This window comes from Oenanthe melanoleuca, chromosome 8 (assembly GCF_029582105.1).
Source record: "Oenanthe melanoleuca isolate GR-GAL-2019-014 chromosome 8, OMel1.0, whole genome shotgun sequence".
Lineage (NCBI taxonomy): Eukaryota > Metazoa > Chordata > Aves > Passeriformes > Muscicapidae > Oenanthe > Oenanthe melanoleuca.
In genome coordinates, this window is record NC_079342.1 from 9,066,674 (window position 1) to 9,086,824 (window position 20,151).

At 37.0% G+C, this 20,151-nt stretch overlaps 1 protein-coding gene across 4 annotated transcripts in view; it reads right to left on the reverse strand.

Annotated features, from left to right (window-relative positions):
- Positions 1 to 10,071: 10,071 nt before the first annotated feature.
- The window catches only part of AGL (amylo-alpha-1, 6-glucosidase, 4-alpha-glucanotransferase), a 35,857-nt gene continuing 25,777 nt past the window's right edge, over positions 10,072 to 20,151 (reverse strand). For all 4 annotated transcript variants that reach the window (XM_056497869.1, XM_056497867.1, XM_056497868.1 and 1 more), the window contains exons 26-34: positions 19,153 to 19,378; positions 18,664 to 18,775; positions 18,158 to 18,293; positions 16,932 to 17,044; positions 16,001 to 16,212; positions 15,352 to 15,449; positions 14,732 to 14,819; positions 14,507 to 14,640; positions 10,072 to 13,121 (exon numbers count right to left, since the gene is read on the reverse strand). In XM_056497869.1, coding sequence (XP_056353844.1) covers positions 13,004 to 13,121; positions 14,507 to 14,640; positions 14,732 to 14,819; positions 15,352 to 15,449; positions 16,001 to 16,212; positions 16,932 to 17,044; positions 18,158 to 18,293; positions 18,664 to 18,775; positions 19,153 to 19,378 — 1,237 coding nt within the window. In that variant the 3' untranslated portion in view covers positions 10,072 to 13,003. The remainder of the gene's footprint in view (positions 13,122 to 14,506; positions 14,641 to 14,731; positions 14,820 to 15,351; positions 15,450 to 16,000; positions 16,213 to 16,931; positions 17,045 to 18,157; positions 18,294 to 18,663; positions 18,776 to 19,152; positions 19,379 to 20,151) is intronic.

Here is a 20,151-nt window from a genome sequence, read left to right on the forward strand (position 1 = left end):
TAAGGTTACTAGAACAAGGGTTATGATTGCTTATGGCATCATGATCAACACAACACCTTATTGGGGCTTCCAGAGAAAGCCTTAATACAAATACATTAATTTTCTGACAGACACTTGGAAGGCCCAAGAGAAGCCCACAAAGAAACTGTTTAACCGTGGCCTTTCTCAGTAGAAGGAGCTGATGTTTATTGTTAAGTATTTACAGGTCTCCTCCAGCTGTGCCAGAACTGGGACATGCATCTTGGCACTGAGCACTTGTCAGTCAATCAGAGTCTAGATAGTTCCAGAGGTATTCCCTGACTGTTTCCCAAGCCCTTCCTTTCACTCTGCATAGCAGTGAGAAGTCACAGAAGGATGTGTTCTCATGTCACCTGGCTTGCACAGAGTTTTCCCTTTCAAATGCAGAAGCAGGTGAATTCCCATTACTTCAGCAGTTAACTCTGTAAGGAATAGTCAGGTAACAATTTTTCTTCAGTGTTTATAACATTTTTTTCATGGTGAATTTGAAATCTACTACGAGTTAAAAATCAACTCACTTTCTATAAGTAGTCCATTCCTAGCAGCTGGAACCATGTCTCCCTTTTATTATACAGCAAATATTCCTGGAATCATATCTGAAATACTTTAATTATAAGTGCCATATATTTCTAATATCTACATTTTCAGGCACTTCTCTACTCACCAGTCTGAAATTGCTTGACTGGGATAGAGTTTAATAATGTCTCCCAACACAATCCCCACAATGCCCACAAATTCATTACCAAAAGAAAAGCACCTGGCTTCTGTTTGGGATTCCCATTGCATGGCAATAGTATTAATAGAAGTACAGTAACAGAATTTGTAACAGACAAAGCCTCAGAGAAACTAACGCCATACATGATTTAGTAGTGCAAGTAGCTCTAGTTTGCAAAGACTGCTCACTACAGGTAGCAGAATAAGAGACAATGGATCTAGAGGCTGAAGACAAAACATGTCTACAGAGGCCTTTTGACCTATGTATTTTTTTATTAATTCCTAATCCATTTCCTATAATATCACTGACTCTTCCATCAGAGAGAACATGGTCTTCCTGTGTGAGCTGTGGCTTGTACCAGTTTCCTGATGGCAAAGTCAATGTGTAAACCTTCACAGTCTTCTGGCAAGACTTTCAGTCCTTGATTTACCAGGCCAAAATTTTCCATGCCATAGACTAAGCCAGAAATGACATTTTAACTAGGCTATGAAATCCATTTTTTTTCCTCAGGTACTGTAGAATCAGGTTCTTTAGACTCCGTTTTTCAATATAAGGCAAAATTTTAACAATGTTAACAACGACATATGGCTTCCTAGATGAAATAATAACATGAGAACACACACAACCCCTAGTATTTTGAAGAGGAGAATCTGTTTTGGAGGACAATGGGAATGGAATATACAATGTCCTGTCATTGTTCAGTATCACATAACCCTGTATATAAAGTGCATACAAAAACCTGAATATGGAAGAAAATGCAGAAATTAACTGAAGAGGACACAACAACAAAAAGCTGCAAACAGGTGAGGGACTGGCATCTAAAAATGCCTGTTTACAGGGAATCATGACTCATTTGGTACCTTTTTGTGCAATGGAAAAAGGGAGTCCCTGGTGCATAAGCAAGCCAAGCAATTTACAGGACCAGAGAAGTGCTCATCTGTACAGATAAATACTGCAGCCTTCAAGACTAGACATTGTTTCTGAAATAAATAAATAAATAAATAAATAAATAAATAAATAAGCTTCACACCAGTACTAATCCCTTCCATATACTAGTCATGAAAATGCTTTGAACTTAGACTTTACTAAATGACAGATAACTAGCTCATTAACTAAGGAAAAGATCATGTGTTTTTGAAGCGGTCGCTCTTGTCCTTGCGTTTGATTGTCCCCTTGTCTTTTGTGTTACTCATGATGTTAAGCCTAAATGCAAGATTGTCACCTTTTAGAGGCAACGACCAAGTATTAAATCTTTGAAGCACAATGAATCCTAATTAGATATAATCAATAATAATTATAGTTGCGTAATGGAAAATAGGAAGGTGAGGAAAAGGAAATGGTTGAGATCATAATAATTACTTTCTTTTAGGACCGGCACGGAAAACTAGTGTGAGAAGCTGGTCACCTGAGAAAATAGATACCTATTTATTTGGGTTTTCCTTGGAGCTGAAATAGCTAAGTTAAAGTATACCAAGTATACACTAAAGATGATTTTTAACAAACTCTGGAAGTGGAGTGCAGGAAATACGTGTGTCTGAGGGGGTTGCTGTGGTAATCTCTTTGGAACGCAGCAATTACCGCCTACCTGGCAAATTGGAAGTGTTACATTCCTCCGCTAGTAATCCACTCCTTCATTTCGCCAGAGGTCAGGGAGGAGAAGGAGGTGACTCTCACGGAGTGAACAGTCAGAGCCACAGAGCTTTCTACCAGAAGGGCAAAAACGCACTAGGTATTAACCTCACAATATAAATGCCCCTCCACAAGGAATGTGAAAACCCTGTTATACCCACGAGATATAAAATAATTTGGACAAAACCAGAAATGGAGCTCCATGACGCTTTTGATCTAACGTTTTATGCTCCTAGGAAGTGCAGTCTAGGGCATTCCTGGCCTTCAGTGGGATTTTTTTGTTAGGATGGCTCCACAGAGAAGCTGCTGACAATCAAGGATGTTGTGGGTACAGTCTCCCTCACTGCTGTACTTGACTGGGCATACAGAGAGCCAAGGTAATCAGTTACCATGTAGCATATCTGGCAAATCAAGTTGTAAATCTTCTAATTTTTGCTCTGCACCAAGAATCTACTGCCTTGGCTTCTTGGGGCCATCACATCACTACATTCAGAGGACTTCTGCACATGAGGATTGACAAATTAGTTTTCTTGGGTTTCTCCGATCTGATGTTCCATCTACTAAATAAATTCCTTACAGAATGCATTATTTTTTATGATACATTTGAACACGATTATGATATATAAACTACCTTATGGAGAAATATTAATTTACTACAATCCATTATTGTAAAGACTTTCAAGTTAAGTATGATGTTATCCACAGTATGAAAGACAAGCTATTTATTAACATCTTATCACCCTTTCACAAAAGAATAGCATCCTTATAGCAACTGTAATTATAGAGGTACAGCAATATAAATATCCTTAATGCATCTTTTAATTGGGTTTAGTAAGTGAAAATATTTGGGAGAGTCAACTCAAGGTCAGTTGTCTAAGGACCACTTTGCAGTGATTCACCACTCTGTAGTGATTCATGAAGCACTGAGTGAGAATTTTCACAGCCACTCAAGAAAATGCATTATCACAGGTGCTCCAGCCACAGTCACAGTGCCATGTGCACTGCTGAGCACAAATGTGCCTTTGCAGCTCTGCTGTAAAAGGGTTAAAAATCCACATCCACGAAGGTACTAGAAATAATTCCCAACATTATTTCAAACGAAGTAATACAACTGACAATGAAGAGAGGCCTGCAAAACAGCATAGGAAAGGGTAAAAAGGAAAACAGAAACCCATCTCAGCCCAGAAGTACCTGAGGAAGAACATGCATCTCACAGATATTTAGTCCACACAATGTAGCCGTGGAGCTAGATACTTTCAACTTCAAATATATGCTTTATAGAGACAAAAGTTTCATCTTTAGGTAATTTTTAAATATTCCCAATGCTTTCTTTATGGATGTGGAAGTAAAACAAAGATAGGAGTGTGTGGTTTCCAGTAACAGTCATAGAAATGTGGTTTTTTAGTGTAGTAGATAAACCTGTGGTCTACACATCCAAAGATCTAAATTATGGAATCATTTTAAAAAAAATCAGCCTTTGTAGAAGCAATATAGAAACACAATTTTAATTAATTAGTTCCTCATATGCTATGTAATTTTTTGCAGAATGTGGCATGGTGAATAACATCTCTGAAAGCATTCAATGAGTATTTGAGCTGTTTCATTGTATAAAACCATATGATGAACCAAAGAAAGAACTATTCTGGAAACTTTTGCGGCACATTTCAGAACTCAGTCTGTAGACCTTGCTTGGAACAGAACCCAGAAAGCTGTTGTGTACAGCTGGGTTAGACATGAGCATAGGCTGTGAGGTTTTCTGAAGGCTAAGCATGTGATGTGACAGAAGTGAGAACAAAGGAACTGTAAATGGTAGGAGATTAGTATTTATCTTTTATAAACTAGCTATTTAACTACCAGTAGTGCAATCTAAAGGCACATGCACCTGCAAAGTTGCAGGCCTGCTGCAAAGCATGGTGAGATGCAGCATGGTGTGAAGCACTGAATAATCCCTAGCACACGTACAGGGACTACAGATCAAGCAAATACAGGTGGATCCTGAGTTCAGGGCAGGCAGAAGCAGCTGGTGAGGAGGGCAGTGCACAGACAAAACTGATTTTTGTTACTGCGTTACTGGGGCACTTTGGGAGTGACCTAAGCAGGCAGAATTAACACTGTACAGATGGGAAACTAACTCTGGACTTCCTGTGTTTAACTGTCTGCTGAACTTGCTGTTGTCTACAATTATGATCCATTATCAGTCACTCCTCATCCATGCGTTAACAACACTTTGGTTTGTTCTTTTAATAGTACCCCCAGCAATGGAAGCAGCATTTAGAAATCACATTCAACAGTGACAGCAAAATCAATGGTTCTTAGCTTAGAAGACAGATTCAGCTAATTAGGATTTGAGTTAGCAGAATTCTTATTTTCAGCAGAAAATAGTTACTGCTTAACTGTGAGGGGCAGTGAAAAGGACTAAGCAAGAAACAAAGATCAAAACTTTACAAAAAGAAGTATGCCCACCAGCTAGTACTACCTGCCATCCACTTTCCACATGTTCTGAAGCTACCCAGAATTCTCAGAGTACAGCAATCCCAATTTTCCAAGAAAGATAAGGGCACTACATACTGTGCCAATGCCCCTTCAGTTAATTCAGGGCAATCCTTAAATTTTTAGCACTGGAAACATACAAGTGTGAATGGTGTGTAGTAATCACTGTCACAAATATTTAGTATTTCAAAGCATCCTCATGTCAGTTTCCTGAAAAGAAATCTAACCTAACATGATATTTAACAAAGAATTAATGGTGAAATATGCTAAAGATGTAGTAACCTTGACTCCTACTGCTTCCCCAATGTTTTAAAATACATATACATTTAACAGATACATGTTGAAAGAGTATACTTATTAGCAATACATTGAGTATATAATTATAGCAAATTGAGTACGCTGAGAATTAAATTTATGAGGTAAAAGATACCCTTACAGCAATTATTATTCTGTGTGACCTTTTGTATATGACATCAAAAGACTTTAAAATGTTACATTCAAGCACATAAAACCTTTGTGTGATGTACTACTTACATTTCCAGGGATTTTGATGACTTCTGGTTGAAGTTCACAGTAGTGTTCTAGCTATGCTGAGGAAGGGTGGAAAATGAAGACATTGAGTCCACTTTAAGACACCATAGTGAACTGGCTGAAGAGGTAAAAATAGGATTGACAAAATAATGCCAGATTTTCACTTCAGCCAAGTGGAAAATGTTTTTTCAGCCTCTATAGGAGTTCTCCTCCCAATGAGATTTCAATATTTAAGAAGTTTATAGGTTTCTAGTTTCTAGTGAAAACCAGGTGATAATCGAAATAAGTTGAAATTCATCTGTGGTTACAACCAGTTCCTCAAGCTGCTCTTCCCTTCAGTGGTCCAGAACTCTTGGTCAGGAGAGCTGCATTTTGTTGTAACAGCAGTAGAGCCCTGTGGCTGTGCTGCTACAATATTCAATACTCAGTTCAGATGAATTGCTTCATAACCAATAAAAAGCATCTCCTGAAATTTGGAAGAAATATGTAATTACTTAACTGAAGGCTTCTTACCTCAGCTACTAAACTAATAAATATTCACTTTTTAAATATAATAACTTTTGGACTTCTCTGATCAATCTTCCAGCACAGACAAAACAAAACACAGGTACAAATTTCCAAATCCTAACACTTCTAAGGAATTTTTGTAAGGTCATCTTTGAAAACATGATGGAAATAACCAGAGGAACACCTGTCTACTACTACTACTACCACTCCTCCCCACCTGATCCTCAACTAGGTTTTATTTGCTCTCAATATTCCTGAAGATAATGTTTCCACCAATTTGATAAATCCAAAGTACGAAATTCTCAGATTTTTGGGACTACAGCAGAACTTAGAGTATGTTCTGTTAGACTCCAGCAAAGGTACTGACAAGAAAGGCAAAAACTCCCTCTGCATGAGTGCTTTAAGGAAACTATTGTGACAATGTACCCCAGCATAGCACAGACTCCCTAGCCTGGAATAAACAACTGTATCACATTGCTACATCTGATTTATGCTTTCAACTGCTGTTTGCAAAGGTGTATAAACTGTCTAAAGACAAAATTATGCAAAAATAAACCTGCAATTATCCAAGGCATGGAAATTAAATGACTCTGTATTTACTCTGATCCAGGTGATAGCAGCATCTGGTTCTTAAATTTAACTAAATGGTGCCTGGAGGCCTTGGAAAAGCTCTGCAGTCACCTAGCTGTTCCAAACACATGAATGTGGCCCTCCAGAGGCCTGCAGGGAGACCTCCAGCAGTCCTAGCCAGCCAGCCATTAGAAGAAAACAAAACCAGCTCATGAACAGCTGTCCCAGTAGGTCTGATTATATGCTTTACAAATTACAAAATTACCTTGAAAATGTGGGTGTTCCTATCCAGCTTCCAACAAGTGGAATAACTGCTAGAAAAAGGAGCCCGTTAAAGACACAATGAATGCCAATAAAAAATATCCAATCAACAACACATTTAAGTTAAAATAACCACAGCTATAGTGAAAGATTACCCAGGCAGAATTGTTTTCAGTTTTCATACTAAATTTTTTTGTGCATAAACAAAGCACTTGAGAAAAGAGAAAAAAATTGCGAACAATTACAGAAGCATTAGATGAACTATGATGCAAATAATAAATAAATGCCTAATATACACCTGGTTTCATATTCTAGCATTTCCCTTTCTTTAGGAGATAAATCGATTTTTGGACTTTGCAATAAAACAGAGAAATAAACGACTGGATTTTTAAATACTGAAATACTAATTAGTCCCAGTTTTCCCTTTAAAAAAATCAAACTGTCACTAAACCATCAAAGATGTATTCCCTTCCCACTTCTCCTACATGAGGATATATTACTGAAACATTGCCTAAACAATTAAAAACTTATTCTGATGCTGGCGTGTGGGAATGGAGGCTGAGCCGTTCAAGCCAGCCCAGCGATGCAGCTGTGCAGAAACGCAGAGCCCTGAAGGGAGCGCGGGGGAGCTGAACGCCCTGCCCAGCCTGGACCGGGGACAGCACGGCCACAGGAACCACCTGGCGCCACCCTCTGCTACCAGGCTGGAAATGTTCATTTTTATCTATAATAAAGAGCTACACTATTCTTACCCCATCCATTATCCACAGCTTTCTATTGAGGTGTTCATCTCCAGTCCACCATGCTAGGATTACCATGCATTCAAGTAAAACCCCTTCTAACGTGTCATCCCTGTCTCTTTAATCAGTCATTCACATCCACAAAATTTATACACTAACCGCAAAATCCTATCCCACGTTCTCCTTAGGTATAATACTACAACACATCTTGGCAACACTTAATCTACTATTGCCCTCCAATGACTACTCTTGCTAAGACACTCTTACCTCATTATTTGGCTGCTCTTCAGGGTATTACACAAGCAGCGGTGAGCCTTACTCCTGCATTTGGAACTGATTTCTCATTGCATACTATTAAAACAGGTATCCCTCCCCAGGTCTAGTCTGTATCTAGGACCCTTATGGACAATGGCCATAAGATCAGTTACAAAGAGATTCAAAAAACAGCTCCTGAATTTATCACACAAAAGAACAGATTGCTCATTTTGTAGAAACCTTTTGCTTGAGATGTCACTTGCAATGATTAATCTTTCAGCTTTCTCAAATTATGTGGTTGTGACTCTAAAAATTACCTTTAGAAAGGACTTCCACTATTATAATTTAATCCAACTCTAGAGCATCATGCTTTAAAATAATTGTACTTATAAGTCTGTAAATCATGTGACTGAAAATATCTTCCTTTAGAACTGATTAGAAGACATAATCTTGTGTTTCTCACCACCACATAAAATTAAGCTCCAGTTTATTTACTAGTCTGAACTCAGAAATACAGAACTCAACAAGAAACTTACCTCCATTAGTACCTGGAATCCATATCATCCAATTTAAGACCCTTGCCTGGCTGCAACATAATTCTCTTGTTTCATGGCCAGCTTTCATTCTCATTGCAAAAAGGCACTCTATGAAGAATAATCTCTCTGAAGTTGTACTGAGATATTGCTGTGGCACATAAAGGGAAGGGAACTGCTCCTGGATCTCACAAATTGCGTAAACTTAGGTGAATTGAGGTGAACAAGTTTATTATTTATCAAATATAGTCAGTGGTACTTAACTTTGTGTAATATGCCGAGATTATTACAGGATGAACAGCCACCTGTGGCTGAAAGGTTGCAAACACATACATGGCAGAAATTAAGATTTCTGAAATAAACAGATTCAAGGAGGTAGTACACAATGAGACAAACAGGACTGGACAAGTACTTACAGAAACACAAGAGCCTGGAAAAGCACAGATAGCTCTAGCCACAGTCTGCTTTCTATATTATTCTCAGGTTCACATTTTTACTACCATATATTAACAGCTATTGCTAAAACCATTAACAGCCAACTTTGTGCCTTGTTCAGCCACTCGTGCTCTGAAATCAACACTTCCCATTAAAAATGGGCATTGGTGCACTTGGTAACCTGCACTTCGATGCAAAATTCAGCACTGGGAAGCCTCTGTTTTAATTTCGTCAGTAACTTCTGAGAAATACCAAACGCAAACCTTGCAGAATGTGAATAGAGCTGACCTCTCCCTTGTACCGCCCCATTAAAACAACAGGCGTACAAGCTCTCAAATTTGCACAAATCCCCAAATGCTCATAGGCAAGTACATTTTCCTTGTTACTGCTTCCAGGCACATTCAAGAACGAAAACAAGCTGTGAGTCGGGGCAGGTTTCCCGAGGAGTGTGCGGTGAGCGGCCCGCAGCCGGCGGTGCGCACAGACCGCTCCTGAGGCGCCGGCGGGAGCGCAGGCCGCACCCCGCCCGCGCTGCCCCGGGCCCGCGGCACCGTCCGGCCCGGCCCGTCCTGAGGGACCCCGGCAGCTCCGGGCCCCGTCCGATCCTGACGGACCCCTCCGCCCCGTCCCGTCCTGATGGCCTCCGGCAGCCCTGGGCCCCGCCCCGCAACTGCCATCCACAAGCTCCAGAGAAATCTGCCAATCACCATTGACATTTTATCCATCTATTCCTCGACTGAGCTGCTTGAGGTGCCATGAGGGCTGAGGTGGCAGCTCCGACCTTACCAACTGCCCCGAACAACTCAGCGACTTGTCATTTCTACACTTAATTTTTTCAATAGAATGTTTATTAAAAGTACATACAATAAACGTCTTAAAGAAAATGCTTGAATAGAGAATTAGAAATAAAATCCCATGAAAATGGGAATATCACAAAACATATTCAGTATACCAGACACCTGTGCTGTGAGACTTGGATTTTACAAAGCACAGCTGAAAAGTGATAATGCCTTTTCCATTGTGATAGGAATTTTACTCCAAAGGTTAATCACTTGTAGCACTTGGGTATCTGTAAATCAGTTAATCAAGACTGTTGTCTTGGTGAATTTTCAATACTGAGACTTAAATTATATAAACATGCATAGCAGAAGAGAAGGTCTGCTAACCCAAACCCACTGAAACTCAGCTAGAACAGCTGGCATTGCCACCAACATTCATGCTTTTTTTCTAAGAAGCTGTAGTTTTTGTACTAAGTGTTGTTAGCACATTTCAACATTTAACCTGAGGAGTTAACAATCTCTCCTGTATGTGAAATTGCAAGAAGTGAACAAGCAACACTAGCTGCAAAGTTTGACTTTTTAAAAAAAATACCACCAAAACCACGAGGTTAACTCTGAATTAAAGAATTTTATTTTGTGCATTTCAGTAATGAATAATGACATTTTCTAAAATCAGCTGTTGCTGTGATAGACAGACATGTAAAGCTCATGTTTCCATTTTACATTACAACATGCAGTGTGAGAATTATACATTAGTTTACTTGAATTCTCAAGTTAATAATCTTTGAGTAAATCAAGAGCTATTAACTGTGTGAACATTGGAAACAGTTAAAATTATTTCAGTTGGGAGGAAAAATAATTCTTAATACAATATAGATCAAGAAGCACCAACTGGAACACAATGGATGCACAGTTCTTACTGAGTTACTTAGTTTATTTCTATTTTACCAATTATAAGTTCGCATTACTAGAAGTTTTTGAGTGTAAAAAATAAATGATAATGGTACAGCTCAGGATCAGTCAATACAAGTCAGCTATTTTTAGGGGATAATGACTGGATCTATATGGATATCAACTCATTTTATGTTAATATTGTTTTCTTCCCTCTTCATTTTTCAACTGCCTGGCTTGACAAAGTGTTGAGTAGCTTTTTGAGGAAAAAAGAAAAAAAAGGGGAAACCCCAAAACCACCACCCCCCAATAAAGTTAATAACCTTAAATCTTACTTTTGTTGCTACTTAACAGCAAAGTCAACCAATACACATTTTTCCCTATTTAAAGTATTTGTCACTAAAACTATGCTCAACTAATCAGGTGTAGAAGCAACATTATAAATGGGCATGTTTAGAAGTTTCATAACGTATGTCTTTTTGTGTACACAGTGGTGATTTATCTTTAAAATTTTACTATTAAATTAGAAAAAAAACCCTAGCAGTGACAAATATGCAGTCTCTATCAGCAGTGCAGGCTGCAAAACTGGAAAGCAATCTGTACATAGCATAGGAAGGTTTGGACAAAAAATTTCTCATGGTTTTTTTTCCCCAACACTTAAAGAGTGTTAATGCCAATGAATATAATTTTGACACCTGGTGGAAAACTTCAACAGTAATAGCTCTTAAGCTTCACTTCCAATTTTAAAATGTTTCCATGAAGTAAGAACAATTTTTTTTCTGCCATTTTGTTCCTGCTTTCTAAGCCACAGGAGCCATAAAACATACCTCGAAATAATAAACAAGAAATAAGTAATTTCAATAGGAAACAGTAGGACATAAACCTCAATATAATTATCAAGAATTTTGGAAAGTTCAGTGCAGTATGAAAAATACTTTCTATGCCTCTTGCACATTAAAAAAATAATCTGTAGCTGACATTTCGGTAACATTTTTGATCAAATGACATTTCTTATGCATTGTGTTGAGAAAATAAAAAATTCCCAACCCATGTACTGCAGCTCAAAAGTTCAGGCATAATATAGACATTACCTATTCCTAACTTCTAAGGACTGAACACTTCAGCAAGGGAGTTAAAATCCTTATTAACCTTTCAAACAAATAGTATATGAGTATAGCCACTTCTTACAATTCATCTCTTGAACCTGTTAACTTGCACTTACAGTATCTACCTGAAATACATCTCCCTGAACAAGACAGCATGTGTGTACTGTACTTAAGACACAATACAGAAACTTTAAAATACAGACATGATAAAATCTTGATCTATGTGTTTTAGTGCATTATCATTACATCCTGTATTTAGTTTTTCAGCGTATGTTGTCTAACATTAAGAAATAGTGCTTTTGCTTTTCTGTCTTGTGATGTGGGAAGTGTTGTCAACCTCACTCTCTGGCTGTTTATTGCACTAAGATGGAAAAATTGTACAAAGAGTTGAGAATTACCAACTACTCTCCTCTCAGTTTGTGAACCCTGAACTTAAAAAGGACATGCAGGCATCCAAATATGAAAAAAACATTTTTCATCATGTTCACTGGATTTGTTCCCGAAGGACAGAGGTAGCATGCTTATTGCTACTGGTGCAATTTCAGAAGGCCCAGAAGCCTCATAATCTCCTCTCTGATAGTAGGCTATGTCTTTGCATTGTGTTAAAGATTTCCACCTGATTAACAGAGCTAGGACTTTCCCAAGAAAGAAGGGCTCAGGTGATCCTATCTCTTCAATAAATTAATTTAATAAGCAGTCAAGCATGTTGGCCTTCCCTAACACATAGGCTGTGCATTGTATGCACACTTTTTATGAACAATCCATGGTGAAAACCAGATATAAATGAAAAAACAGGTTTGCTATATGGCTCATGGTATTTAAATAAATTTAAAGACAGATTAAAATAGGATGTTAGCTCATTATTGCTTGAGTTAACTCTCAAAGTAAAGTTTTAAAAATTTTATATATAACTTCAAAAGTTGATTTATTACAGTATTCATATACTTTATTTCTGTGGTTGCTTAGTGGAGTGTTCAATTGAACACATACAAAAACATCCCCATTATACAGTTCAATGGAGAGATAACATATTATGCCTTCAATAATGCATGGTGCTAGAGCACAAAGCATACCAATCTCAAAGCTAGAGGTTAGTGTACTTCCCCTTAAGCATGCATTTGCAAAAACATCCATTTACTCTTTAAGAGACAAAGGAAAAAAAAACATAAGAGCTGTGCTACGTATTTTTAGCTCAGGAAGGAGCATAATTACTTTGTTAAATTAAGATTTTGTTTTGAAAAGGCTGAAAAACCAAAGCTACTAAAAATTAAGTTTGTGCATATTCTTAAAATTGCTCCTTACTAAAAGTTTCTGCATCAAGTGTGCACTGCAGTTTTAATTTTGTCACGCCCTGATTTTCAAAACACTTAAGCCCCACAGTTATAGGGCACAGAAGCTGCTGGCATTCAGCATCTCTGAAAGTCAGGACACAGCTTCAGTGATTGTGCAGAACAGTTAATTTCCCTTGCAGTGTAAGCCAAGTGTTCATTTATGCCCAATAGTAAGACCACAGAAGTTTCATCAAATCAATCAAAATAAACTTTTACAAGTCATAAAGGACTTCAAGGATAACACCAATCGACCAGGCTTGAGTTTCACAGCTAAAAGGACAATACTGCCCATTCTCATTGGTTAGTTCTGGAAGGCCTTTCCAGGATGACCTGATAAAAGAAAACACAAGCAAGTATTGTTAGATTACAGACTGAAATAAAAGAAACAATTCATTTTAAAGCCATTTGGAAGATAAACTCAGTAGGAAACTGAAAATCTTGACAAAAGGTCTGCTCTCCTACAAGCACAGTATATCCTTTAATAACTGAGATCCAATATTTTTTCCACTTGCAGTTGTTAATTGTAGTGGAAGCATTTCTTCTTCAAAGCAGACTCTCTGCTACTAATAATAACCAAACTCAGACAATTGTGTGCCGCTCCTGTTTATCATTCTGGTAGTCTTGCATTTGGAGGATTAGATTACAACGGTATTCAAATTACACTTGAAATTGATTATGGTGCTAAAAAGTGACAAGGGCTGGAAGACAGCATGATTAAATAAACCTTCTTTTCCTCCTTAGGAATAAAATTCCCTCACAAACTAGCACTCTTTCAAATATACAAATAAAGTCTGCTGCTACATTAACTATTCTGTACAGAAAAAGTATCAAAGCAGAGTAAAAGTACACTACTTTAAGACAGAAAAAGGGAAGAGTGTTACCAAACTGCAAATTATTTCTGGTACCACCAAACAAGAGACTTGGTCAAGACACTACATAAGGCAAAATATTGCTTCACAAATCCTTTTTTCTTCCATGTGTACTCACACAAACTCTTTTGTCCTGAGTCCTGAATTACTCTTTTGGGTAAAAATAAAAAAGTGTTTCATGTGCTGCAGAGCAGATTACATGGAAGAGATATCAAGGGAAAGGTTTTTTGTTTATTTTAGTTTGTCTCAAATACCTATTAATTAAAATAGACAGCAAAAGAAGAAAAATAGTGTGTGGATTTGGTGGTTTGGGTTGATAGAAGACTCAAAATACAAGTTCCTCTGTCTCCTTAGAAAATCAAGGCAATCAGTATGACAGTTTCAGAATCTTAATTTCCTCACTTAGAATACAAAAAAATTCTAACAATATTTTGCTTTGTTTTATCTGCTGCAATTTTAATCTGTCACTACTTACCCTTCCATGATTAAGTTTTAAAGTTTGTTTTTAAATATTCTGATTTTTTAAAAAGACAACTCACTGATATTTTTTTTCTGAAATTGATTTCTTGTATGAAATAAGATCCTAATTTTTACATAAGATTTATTTCACTCAATCTTCGCATGGATAAGTATTAGGAATTCTGCAATCTGTAAAAGATACTAGATCTCACCTGTATTTAAACCTGACTTGAGATCTGCAACTGCATATTTAGTAGTCAACTTCCTATCCAGAAAAAAGATCCTGTTTATACAGTAGATCTGCACTCTCATATGCAAATGTTGGATGGTGGGTACCACTAGCTTGGTATTTTGAACATTTCAAATCTGTGTTTATTGTTACCTTACCTTTCAAGATGAACATAGTGGCGAGAAAGAACATTCTTAATCATAACTACGGTTTTTGCATATATCTCTGGACCAATCAACCTAGAGAAATACAGTTTGGCACGAAGAAAATATCCAATTGGCCACACCCATTCCTAAACAAAAAATGAAAAGAGATGATTATCAAAGCAGTTGGTTTGAAAAGATAACTACATTTTTTTTAAAATTGAAGGAAGTAGCTCTTACAGGTCCTTGGTGATAATTAAACCCTCTGGATATATTGTAGTTGTCATTGTCAAGAGCATTATCATAGACTCCACAGTACACCATATCACTGCAAGAAATAAAATGTATTATGCAAACAAAGTCTTAATTAAAACTGATACACAGAAAAGGAAATCAGAAATTAACCAAAAAACTTGTAATTTACATTTATTGATGGTTAAGCTAGGGAGGTCTCCACCAGGCTCTACACTTTACATGACAGTAGAATTCCAAATTAAGCTTAAATTTGGTAGGAAAGTGGCCAAGGTCTTGAAAGGACTTAGGAGTCATAATTTTACCCTTTTACTCAAACTGTACTGCTGTACAATGTATAAAACACTGTATGTCCAAAGATATAAATTCAACATCTTTAGTATGATACAAAATTTGACTTGCTTACTGTGAGGCATCCAAAAACACCCAGCCATTGCCTTTATAAAGAAATCAATTACATGGACTTCTAGAATGGCAAAAAAATTCTTCTGGAAGTACTTCCTGCAGCCTTATTTCATTGGTATAAATGAAGATTTCACAACTTCCCTACATAAAATAATTTATCTTCTTTAGGAATTACCACTTGATCTGATCTCTACTGTACTTACTCTGGGTCTAAGGTTTTCATGCCTAATGGACCAAGAAGCTTTTCCTCTGCTATCTGCAGAGCTTTCCAAGCTCTCTCAGGTGTAAACAACTCAGGGGCCTAATAAAATAATAAAGATTTAATGAATAATCTCTGTGCATATACATACATAAGGCTGTGTATACAAATGCAGAAGATGACAAAAAGCCTGAGTTTTGCATTATTGAATCAATTTCTGAAAGGCAGAATAAGCAAGAAAACAGAAGGTATCCAGTGCTTTTTTCAATTTTGATTTTATTTTATATACTCTTTATATACCCTTAGCCAAATACTATTAATGAAGCTCTCTACAAATCCAATGAAGACAAAGAATCCATCCTTTTAGCCAGTTTGATGGGAAAAGCAGCCCTCCACATCTAGCCATAAAATATATTCTGAATACAGTGAACATGGCAAATTGGCAAGTCCTGTCTTGATATATTTTTTAGGAGATAGCCTAAGATGCACAAATATTAAAAGCATGGAAAAAACCCACTGCTTACAGAAAGGTATTCTAAGCAATGTATGCTCCTGATAGAATGCCATGCAGGTGGACCTTACATTTTTTTTTTTATAACAGAACTAAGCTTGCATTTAAGTGCAAAGCCCTCCTCCCACTCTCCCACACTTACCACAACCATTGCTATTGGAAAATTTGGCCTGAGTTGGTAATCACACCATGGACTTGAAGCTCCATAGCTGTCCTTATAAATTCCACGTTTGTGTACAAGATCTGGGTGTTTTTCATTAGGATCTGCTGGATTCTCAGAGACAAAGAACAGCCTTTCAAAGTTTCCTTGAATTTTCCTGTCCCACTCATCATATGTGATCATCTCCTCCTTTCCTGCAAGATGTTACACAGTTTTAATTTTCTGCAATCAACCACAGAGACAACAGCAGAAATATTCTTCTTGAATTCCTGACACTTAATATAACAGAAGCAGACCTAGCATCACCTCTCTCAGTTTTTGATTGCCTACATTTAGGCCAATTGCACAGATCACAGGAGCAACAGCACACTGAAATTTATAGTGAGATTAACACAACATCTGAGTCTCCAGAGGGCACATATTCACTTGGGCTGGCTAAGCTTAAAGCAACTTTGTGATTAGAAAAGTATTCCCTCTAAAACATAAGGGACTTCCAATGATACTTATGCAAATATTCCCGGTAAGGGGCTTTATCTATTATGAATACTGGGAGAGGGACAGAAAAAGAAAATAAAGAGAAGTGTCCTGCATAATTTTACTCTGCATTCTTGTAATGAATGCTACAATCATCATAATACACAGTAATCTTATCACTTATATGCATTTTGAGGAAAGGTGTTCAGGCTCTGAAATTCCTTTGGAATCCACAGAATAAGCTATTTGAAATATTGAGAAGACAGTATAAACTTCTAATAATTTTTTACAGTAAGAAAAGGATTTTGATCATACAAGATACTTTCTCAAGTTTTTGCCCTTCTGTCCCTAAACCTTCTGAGGTTATATGGTCACTATTTCATTGTTTTAACTATTTTTATACCCCAGTAATGCAATTATGAGATGTGCCTGTTTTTACCATGTCTTTTTACAGTGACTCCACGGAATGGAAATATATTTTTCCCAGATAAATCCTTCAACCAACGAACAGCCGACTTGCACAGGCCAACCATTTCCACAGCAGAGCCATCTCTAAAATAATAAAGATAAAAAGAGCTCATTATTTACTTTAAGAAGGCTATTACAGTTAAATTAGTAACTAAAACATTTAGATTACTATTTATCTTATTTAGACAATTTCTTTTTTTCTTATTTTCCTACTATTCCCCTATTTCTCAGTCAGGGAATGAACTTGATTGTAAACTGGGTAGCCAATACCTTTTTCTGTCTAGCAGCCTTATTTAAAGTGGTGGTATCATACCCAGCTAACCAGCACAAATGGAGGATAATTTTATACCGGTGATTAAGAACATGAAAAAAGGATCAACCCCAAATGTGGTCCTCTGATGTTAAAACTGTGTTCAATACAAATTTTCCAAACTGCACACACTTCTGTAACTTAGGTAATAGTTCTGCCATAAGAGATTTCGCAAGTCGAAAGTGAGGGATTAAAATAAGCACTAAATGCACTTCTTGGACTTGCTTCTTTTTTCATGTAATATTCATGTAATCAATATATGCAAATATTTCATATTGTATCATACTCAGCTTTACTGTCTACTTAATGGGATTTTTTCTCTCATATCACCAACTCAGCCTCTTTTGGAAAGTACTTCAAGCTCTCTTGGCTCCCAATTAAAATGCTTGACTTGTCAAGTAAGATAACTTTTTCCTCAATTCTCACCTATGGATGGCAATTAATTTGAAACTGATACTGTACCCAATTCAAACAAGGATGCCTGCAGCAGATGTTGTAAATATTTTTGAATACAAACTAAGAAATATTCAAACACCACAGTTATCGATATATAACTTATATGAGAAGTCTGAATAACAAAATACTGCTAGTACAGCAAATATACAGTATTTCCTAAACTACATTTTACTACTTGAATTCGGAGTCAACTCTTGGCATGGAGCTAAGACTGTGACAGAAGCCATGGACTTCACCTGCCCAAAACCACAGCTTTTTACTTCAAATCAGCACAAAGAAAAAAATTCCATTAACATTTTAGTAGGTAGAAACATTTAGAATATTTGAGAGAGAACCTCTCAGATGTGTGAATAGAGCTCATAGTGGTTCTGCAGAAGAATTTAAATTAAAGAAACAATGTAAAACCCCTTGCCTAAGCCCAGCTTTCATACCTCGGAGTAGCTGGAATTCCTTTGTTGCGAGCTTTATCACCCTCTCCCATTTTATCCATCCAAGTGCCACAATTGAAGCGGTTCCCTCCGAAGACAAAGCCAGTTTCATGGTCGATGCCTGCAGTTATGTTAAAACCTGGCAAGAAAGAATATCAGGTGTTAAGTTCATTTTTCATACAAAACAAAACCCCAAGTACCCACACTGCCAACATCCAACATCCTAATAAACAAGACTTTCCAACAAGAGACCTGAGGTAGGTTTCTGAAGGCAACTGTACTTTAAGTGAAATTTTAAAGATAACTTGCATCTTAACATATGACCAGCTGCTGACAATAAACTATTATTTCGGCATTTCAAAAGTATTTTGTGTATATAAAGTAATATAGTTTTAGTGACCATAAATATTTCCTCTTTCTATATTGAAATAAAATTATAAGAGGAAAAGGAAATACAAAATATACTTATCAACTTCTGTTTTGCACAGCAAGTGTTCTGTGTATGTTACCTTCATCTCTCATGTTTTGATCAATCTGAGGACCAGCATTCCTTTCTCGGAAATTTATGCCTTCCATATGTCGCTGCATTGCTTCCTGTATTACTTCATAAAGTGGCTGATCCTAGATTCATTACATGTTTGGAAGATATGTGAAAGGCAAGATGAAAAATGAGTAGAAGGCATTTCTTAAACCTCTTATTATATAATATTCCAAAAAAACTCTCAAACCATCAAACATTTTCAATCAGCAGCCTTGGCAATGGCAATACATTGTATACAACTTCTCATATAAACATTTTTTCAAGACAAAAACCAACAAAAATATTAAAAGATGATGGAATGCTTTTTCCTCCTTGCACTTGATCTAATCAGGTGATGCAAGAAGTGCCTAAAATATGGAATTCTTGTGCTATAATCAAATTTCAACAGGTTCTTGTATTTACGAAAATTACATCCTTTCATTAAAACATTATAGTTTTGTTAAATAAGAATTTTTACCACAGCGCCTGCAGGCTGAGGAGAAGAATCATCTCTTGGGTACATCCTAGAAACAGGACACCTGAGAATGTCTAATCCATTGGGAACAATTTTACTGTAGTCCTGGATACACTGAAGCCACCACCACACAGCATCCCGACAGTTGTATCTGGCATGTGTCCCCCCGCCGAGCAGATTGGGAATGAGACCATGTCTTAAAGTCCCGGCAAATGCTAAAATGATGTTTCTAGAACAAAAGAAAATCACAGTCTTGACTAAGTTGTCTTCAAGTTGGACCAAGTATCAAGTACAAAGCATACAGGCTTACATTAATAGCAAGAAGACAAACAGGATTTTAAAGACAGATGCCAAAATTTGCTTGTTGAAAGCTACAAATTTCTCAATTTATCATGAGCTTTTTACTGTAAAAAAACCACCCATTTCCTAACAAATTCCTCAATATGAATACATTTAAATAATTTTGTACAAAACATACATCATCTATTCATATGGAAAAGATAATTTGTTTTTTAATAGGTAGTGATATAGATCCTAAATCCAAATCCCACTGAGGTCACAGGGAAGGTTTTTATTGACCTTGTATATGATTACCCTGGTATCCATTCTGATGGGTGGGGTGGAATAGGGACGGAGGGCAGGAGTAGATGGGAATTTCCTATTAAAATACAGAGAGGTGACAGCAACTGAGGTTATGAGAAGTTTTACTTGAGAACCGTTGCGCATACCTTGCAGAAAACACGGATTCCAACTAGCTTTTAAAGGCAAAATAAACATCCTACTTGACTGCAGATCTCTCTGCATGAGAAAGCTAACAGTTGGCCAAATGTACAACAGCATGAATACATGCTGATTTACACCAACTAATTTTTATATTTCTATTATGTGCCAAGCTCCCTCCAAATTAATATTAATCAAAATATCAAATTCATCTGGCTTATGTATGATTCATTTGTCAGATTAAATAGTTATAGCTACCAGACCGCAACAATGCACAATTAG